Source organism: Corylus avellana, chromosome 6 (assembly GCF_965113065.1).
Source record: "Corylus avellana chromosome 6, dhCorAvel1.hap1.2, whole genome shotgun sequence".
Taxonomy (NCBI): domain Eukaryota; kingdom Viridiplantae; phylum Streptophyta; class Magnoliopsida; order Fagales; family Betulaceae; genus Corylus; species Corylus avellana.
The window spans coordinates 12,022,505-12,029,581 of record NC_142495.1 but is presented as its reverse complement, the minus strand read 5'-3'; the positions used below and the strand labels follow the sequence as shown (position 1 = coordinate 12,029,581).

At 37.1% G+C, this 7,077-nt stretch overlaps 1 protein-coding gene across 3 annotated transcripts; it reads right to left on the bottom strand.

The window, feature by feature from the left end:
- Positions 1-1,277: 1,277 nt before the first annotated feature.
- On the bottom strand, positions 1,278-7,077 carry LOC132188395 (3'-5'-exoribonuclease family protein). Of its 3 annotated transcripts, none has more exons than XM_059602832.2 (8): positions 6,822-7,077; positions 3,521-3,648; positions 3,255-3,311; positions 3,030-3,122; positions 2,586-2,664; positions 2,315-2,439; positions 1,799-1,942; positions 1,278-1,707 (listed from the first exon to the last, which is right to left on the bottom strand). In XM_059602832.2, exons 2-8 carry the CDS (start codon positions 3,644-3,646, stop codon positions 1,468-1,470), a joined length of 864 nt encoding a protein of 287 aa, XP_059458815.1. In that variant the 5' UTR covers positions 3,647-3,648; positions 6,822-7,077; the 3' UTR covers positions 1,278-1,467. The 3 variants fall into 3 exon arrangements, with proteins under 3 accessions (XP_059458815.1, XP_059458814.1, XP_059458816.1); XM_059602831.2 differs by having other exon boundaries at positions 6,834-7,077; XM_059602833.2 differs by lacking the exon at positions 6,822-7,077 and having other exon boundaries at positions 3,255-3,367; positions 3,521-3,612.

The window sequence follows — 7,077 nt, the reverse complement described above, 5'->3', positions numbered from 1 at the left end:
TCAGGGATTTTGAAAACTCACTAAGTTTTAAAAACTCTAAATTTCACTCTGTAAACTTTTAATTCGATGTAGTGTCCGTCAGATTTTAAACATTAAAGTGATAAAATGACCTTTATACCCCTATTTTTTGTAATTTTTTTTTTTTTAAAAAAAAAACGATATTTAAAATGTAATTTGATCTTTTTAGTCATTTCCGTTAAAAGTTAACAGCTGAATCTGACGAAGGATGGTCAATTGAATCAAATAGAAAGTTTATAGAATTAAATTGAGAGTTTTTAAAATTTGAAGAAATCTTTTCAAAGGACATAATAATTTAAGTATTTAAAGTTTCCTATTTTTATTCTTTTTCTTTACTATGTTAATGCTAAATTAATCATGATTAGCACTTGGCTTGCATTGGTGTAGATGACGCAGAAGGGGTCACATCCACCCAAAAAGGTATAGAAGAGAAAGGCTTTTGAGGAAAAAATAAGGGCAGCTCATGGTGATAGGGAAAGGGCAGCCAGGGGAAGGAGGAGGAGGTCCCATGTCTCTTTTATCTTTTTGTTTTTCTGTGTGGTGCAAATGGGTGTGTGGTGGGGTCTATCATTTGGTCATTTCTGTTCTGCAAGATTCCAAGGCCTTTTTGGGTCCCATTTTTGTTCAATGATTTGGAGAACAATTGATGCTGACACCAGGAATTATTTAGCCTTTCATCCTCTTAAATATCTGTACTTTCAGGGTGATTTTGGTTTAGTAAGATTCTTATCTTGTCTCTTTCATTTTATTTTATTCAAAACTTGTGCTGCTACTATTCATACACCTCCCATTGTTAATACACTGCTCATCGGGGGCAGGATTTGCCAGAAAGAAAAAGGGAGGTTCGAAGTGGTTCCTTAGGACTTGATCCAGAAAGAGCACTCTTTTGCTCAACTTAGTTTGGTGAAGGATAAGGCAAATTAGGTGTCTCTAAATAGGTTGTTATCCCCCGTCCTTCCTCTTTAAGATTTTAGGAACTTTTACCAATAATTTGTTGTTGACGTGACAATTCCTCAAGTCTGTCGTATGGTGTGTGAGCAGGCAGTTGATTGAACTGGCGAAGTGAGAAACCAGCTATTAAGTGTTACATCTTAGCACGAGTGTACCCGAATCGTTGCTGGTAAAAAAAATTCATAACCATTATTTTCAAATTAACTGGTTTAGATTTTGTCACCCGAATAATTATTACATGTGATGTGATAAATAAATTACGATGAAAATTTCTGTACCCAGGACCGGGTAACTTTTGATTTAACGTAGAAATCGGCGCTCCACCAAAGTGTCTACCTAATTCCATTCAAAATCTAAATTACATAGCACAAATCTGACAATAGTTTTTTTAAAAAATGCAAATTGTACAACATTTCATTCTACCTTCATCACCTAGGTAAGTTATCAAAACTACGACTTCTTAAAACAGTCAAGAGGGAAGAGGGGCTAATAACAATGTCACGATTCGTCTTCATCAGCTTCGGCGGCAGCAATCTCAGAATCTAATTTGTTTATTAGCTGGTCACTGACATGTTTTGCCACAGATATCATGTCGAGAATGATGCTAGGATCTAAGCCTGCACCACCTCGTTTAGTCAGCCCACAAATGTGTCCTTTCCTGTTGACCGAAATAGATACGGCGGAGTTCATTTGGGATTCCTCTTCTGAAGTAGCATCTACAATATAGTGCCTACCCGCCTATAAAACAGAAGGGCAATGCTTAACTGGGGAAAGAAAAAGACATTTGCAGCTTATGAAAAGATTACATCTAAAAATGTAGTTTTGTCACCTTTGTTAATGTAACGATGACAGGGATGTTTGATGTGTCAAACTGCAGAAATTCTTCGTCACTAATATCAACCTCTGGTTGCTGATCGCCTGACGCACCAACTGCAACATTAACCCTTGGAATGCCTGTATTGCTCAAAGCAGCCTTCAGGAACAAAAAGAATAAGATACATTAGTTTTCAGCTTCTGATAGCAGAGAGGTCATCAACTGCATACCATGCCTCTGATCATGAAAGTCATAGGAGAATAAAAATGTTAAAAGTTTAGATTTCTGCCATCATGGTAAAGGAGATACAAGATAGGTACAAGGCTTGTTTTGAATTCTGTATATCAAATGGAAAAACTCATCAGAAAGGACAAAGCTCCGTGAATTTTAAGTTCAACCAATTAGTTTTGATATGTTTCGAGCACATAAGATACAGCTTGTCTGCGGACTATACTAATCACTCCTCATGGCTTTTGAAATTAAAAGAAAATTTAAATTGCAAATGTGAAAATATATGTGAAGAGAAACTACCTTAATAGCAGCGCCTAGGGCATCTAGCAGATTCCCATCTGAACTAATAACAAGGCAATCAATATAAAGATCCCAGCAAATTTTTCCCTCCACAACTATTAGAGATGAGAGATCAATTCCAGCCCCTGGGAAAAGTTAAATAAGATCTCTATACTATCAACTTAAGTAAAGGCAGAACGTACATAACAGGGTGTGAACAGCCAAAATGATAGAATGCAGACGTAGAGCAATATATTTATGGTTTCTTCTCTTGCTCTAATTAGATTCATACCAGCTCCACTTTTACCACCCAAGAGACAACGCTGAAGAGCAACTGAGAGTTCCATTGACAACTCATCACCCCCTCTACCCTGAGTAACATGTAAGGTATAGAATTAAATTTAAAAACACATACATAGATACATATATACACGTGTGCGCACGTGTGTAGACATGTGTGTATGTGTGCGAATGCAAAAATGATATTGAAGTACTTCTAGATTAGAGGGAAAAGGGGAAGCAACAAAAACCATAGACCAAAATTAGGGCAAAGCAATGAATCATGCTGGAATTATCAAATTGCATTCCTTAAGACAAGCATTTCACACAATGAATATTTTTATTATTCTTAAAATTACTACAAAGGATCAAAAATATAAAAACCAAGAGGTCTATATGAGCTAAATCAACAAAACAAATAAAATTAGAAGATAGCAGAAAATCAAGGAACACAAACCTCAAACATTGGTTCTGCAGTTGGACTGCAGTCAACATATATGGTGACCTTTCCTTTGTCAGGTTGCAATGAACTCGGCTTTCCAAGTTCAGCCTGCATTTATAGAAATTAGAAGGCAACTTATTACAAGTATCCACCAGAAGATCTCACACTAGGAGCAAAATGATTAGTCAGTGTCATTTAAAAAATACAAACAGAAGATCCAGCATCTAAAAGATGAAATACCTTCACACTGGAAATAACATTTGTTGCCCCCATCCTGACTCTTGCTGAACCATTTGCCTGCCATGAAGTCCATGAAATTACAATTACATAGAACCGGCAGAAGTTCAGTTTGTCTGCTAGAAAACAAACCAATGGGTGTATAAGGAACTAAAGCAAACTATCATGCAACCCAAACACAACCTGATTCTAACTGATTGGCTTTTGGTATATAAATCATTTTATATCGTTGAGACAACATATTGGCGTATTTGAAAAGAAAGTTATACCTGGGGTATAAATCCAGTTTCAACACAAATAGGACGGTAAGTTAATCTCTTTCGACCATCAGAACGAAGGTCTTGAGCAATACCACCCTGTATGAAGTGCTTTTCTCCAAGAGATAGTCCCACCATTCCTGCACATACATATAGAGAATGAAAATTTGATTACATCATAGAGGGAACAAAAGGAAAAAAAGAAAATGTAGAAGGAAAACATTAGGTCAACAAAACCCCCTAAGTGATGTGAATAGCACCCTAACTTCATAATGTCATAAATCCCAACCAACCCAATTAAAATCAAGCAAAAATAAAGTAAACAAATATAAAAATTTGGGCTTGGGTCCACACCAGTACGCGAAGAAAACTGGGTGGAGATTCAGATTTGGTGAACGAACCGCAAGGCTGGTGGAGGGCTGGGCAGGAACCACCACTCACAGAGACAGAATATGGTTTTCACAATCTTAATCTAAAGAAAAGTATTTTGGAGGGGAAAGTTGTTAGCTTCAGAGAGCTCCTACTGTTTTCCGAGCGACGGCAAGATGAAGGGATTTGATTAATCAATGCCTCAAGTCAGCCTGCATATCTCTTCCACCTACAAACTATATATGATAGAGAGGAGAGAAAGCATTGGCTCCATTTCTTAATTCTTATGGTTCTTAAAAAGGATTTAGGATAGCTGGAGAACAGAAAAAAGAACTGGAAAAAAAAAAATATAGGGCTGAGTACAGATCATGCTATTATCCTTGGACTTTTTTATTTAATTAAAAAAAATGAAATACTACCATTTTTTATAATTAATCAACAAATATCATTAAAAGCAGGCACCCCTAAGTATATTCAAAAGGAACAGCTAGAAAGAGGAAACAAAAAGAACAAAGAAACCCAGCCAAAAGTCACACAAGCCCACAGCACCAGCCAAAATGAAAATCCCCACCCCCACCCTTAAAACCCACAAAAACCACAAGAAGACACCCTCCAAAATGCACAATCCAAACCTCAACAAAACTAACCAACAAACAACCCTCTCACGAGAGAGGATTGAGACCTCAATTATACTAGAACATTGACAGAACGCTCTTGCCTTTACAGCTAGAGCAATCACCCCTAGCATCAATGTTTATGGAACATTCCAAAATTTGTAGTTCCCTTTTGCCTTTTGTACCACGTTTAGGAATTGCCAAAACCTCATGACGATGTTCCTCTTCAAGAATTGTCAAAAGATCCAACAACTGTTTCTCATGGCCCACACATGAGATCCTCACAATAGGAGCAATCTCCTTCGCGCATTGCACATTGCACATTGAAGGAAAATCAAAGCTTTGTTACTGTATACTCTATATACTGTTCGAGTCTTCGTAGAAGGATTCCAATCAAACAACACACGGAAAAAAAATACATATATATATATATATATATATATATATATCCTAAAAGCCAAAAAGAACATATTTCACAAAATTACCCAAAAACAAAAAAACAAAAAAAAAAAAAAAAAAGGGAAAAAAAAAAGTACCTAAGGAACAAACGATTCTTCAGAGAAAGACCATGAAAATAAAATCCTGTGGGCTCTAAAACGATGAGTGAATAGTATGTAGGCCAAACATGCCACAATTACTCTGAGAATGAGAGAATGAGGGAGAGAGAGAGAGGGAGACCCTTTTTGACTGTTCTATAGGAGTTGTCTTTAGCTACAAGGTGCTTCCAAACAAGAGAGAGGGAGAGAGGGGAGACCGAGAGAGAGAGAGAGAGAAGAAGAAGAAGAAGAAGAAGTGTGCCTTTAGGTTTAGGTTTTTTAATTTTTTCACTTTTCCTTTCTTTCTTTTTTTAATCACCCTTGGATCAAACGGATTGACCCACTTGAAATGAATATAAATGAGAGTCATTAGGGGTGGGTATCGGTTTGGTTCGGTTCGGAAAAGTCATTTTTGGTCAGTTAACCAAAATTGTCGGCTAAATCGGTTAATTCACCGATTGCATTTCGATAACAAAGTATTTCGAATTTTTCAGTTAATCAGTTAACCGTGGGCCTTTTTAATTGGGCCAACGCTATTTTTAAATGGGCCCAAAATTGGTTGTTTTGGGAGCAAAATTTTTTTTTTGGGTTAAAAAGACTAAAATAACTTATTGAACATGTTTTTTAGGGCTAAGATCAATCTTGAGTGCCCAAATTTGTTTTTTGGGCTAAAATAATTTATTGAACATGTTTTTTGGGCTAAATAACAAATTTACTATACATGCCTGGAGCTTGAATGAAGGTTTTTAATTGGTTTTTTCTGTTCAGTCCTCGAGTGTAAAGTTTTTTTGTTTTCATGGTTTTATATTGGTATGCAGTTCACAAATTGGTTACAAACTTACAAGCTTTAACAAAGGCAAAATAATGGTATTTTCACACATATTTTTTCAGAAAGAACTTTGAATAATAAATAAACAGTTTGAAAATTTTGTTTTAATGGAAAATTGCAGGATATAAAATTGATTCTCTACATAGAACCTACAAAAATGGGTAGATTCAGACAATCCCAAACCTTAGCAAACTTAGAATCCATCAAAGAATAATAAATAAAGTCTCAACTAAGCCACCTCCAACATGGATTACCTTCAATTCCTTAAATTTGCTTCTTTCAATAATCAAACAAATCAAAACATAAACATAATGATCAATATAAAAGAGTAAAAGACCACAAATAAGTAATATCAATTAAGAAAGCAATAAGAATATAAGATGCAAAAAACTTAATCAAACAACAATCAATCTTCTGGAAAAAAAAAAAAAGCCAATGAATACACCCCATGCACCCAGCCTATACATCATACCTAACGGTCCTAAACAACCAAAACCTGACACAAACAGAGAAGAAAAACAAGGGCCCAACAGCAAAATTTAGGGGTGTAAACGAGCCGAGCTTGGCTTGTCCGGGCTCGGCTCGTTTACTTTGAGGCCAGGCTCGAGCTCGACACGAGCCTAGAAATGTTGCTCGAGCTCGTCTATTTTGGTCGAGCTCGAGCTCAAGCTCGATTAATTTTGGGATGTATATCTACATGCATTTGGCAAAAATGATTCAATCCTAGAATTCAATATTATGTGAAAGACCAGCACCCATCTGTTAGATACTTTTTCTGCTCTAATTTCATCAAACACAAACCATAATTCAGTAAAAAACAGAAACCCCAATACCTATCTATCCAAAAATATTTACACATTTTTCTGGGCAACCAAACAAACACATCAAACGGCAAAACCCCAAACCACCCACCACCCAAGAAGAAACGGAGGAAAAAAAAACCCAAAAAGAAAAGAAAAACCCACAAATCTTATCACCTCCTCCGCCTCCGACCCACGGCGTACTGCGAGAGTGAAACGACCTCCGAGAGCGGCGTGGACAGCGGGGTTGGCAGCGGCAAGTTCCTGGAAACCGGGCACGAGCCGTTCAGCTTCAGCCAGGCGTCAAGGTGTGTTGTTGCTGCGGTGGTGGTGGTGGTTGCTGTTGGGGGCACTGGGGGAGTGGTGAGAGCGGCAACGGCGATAGGAGGCGAGGAGGATGGTGGAGACTGTGAGAGGAGAG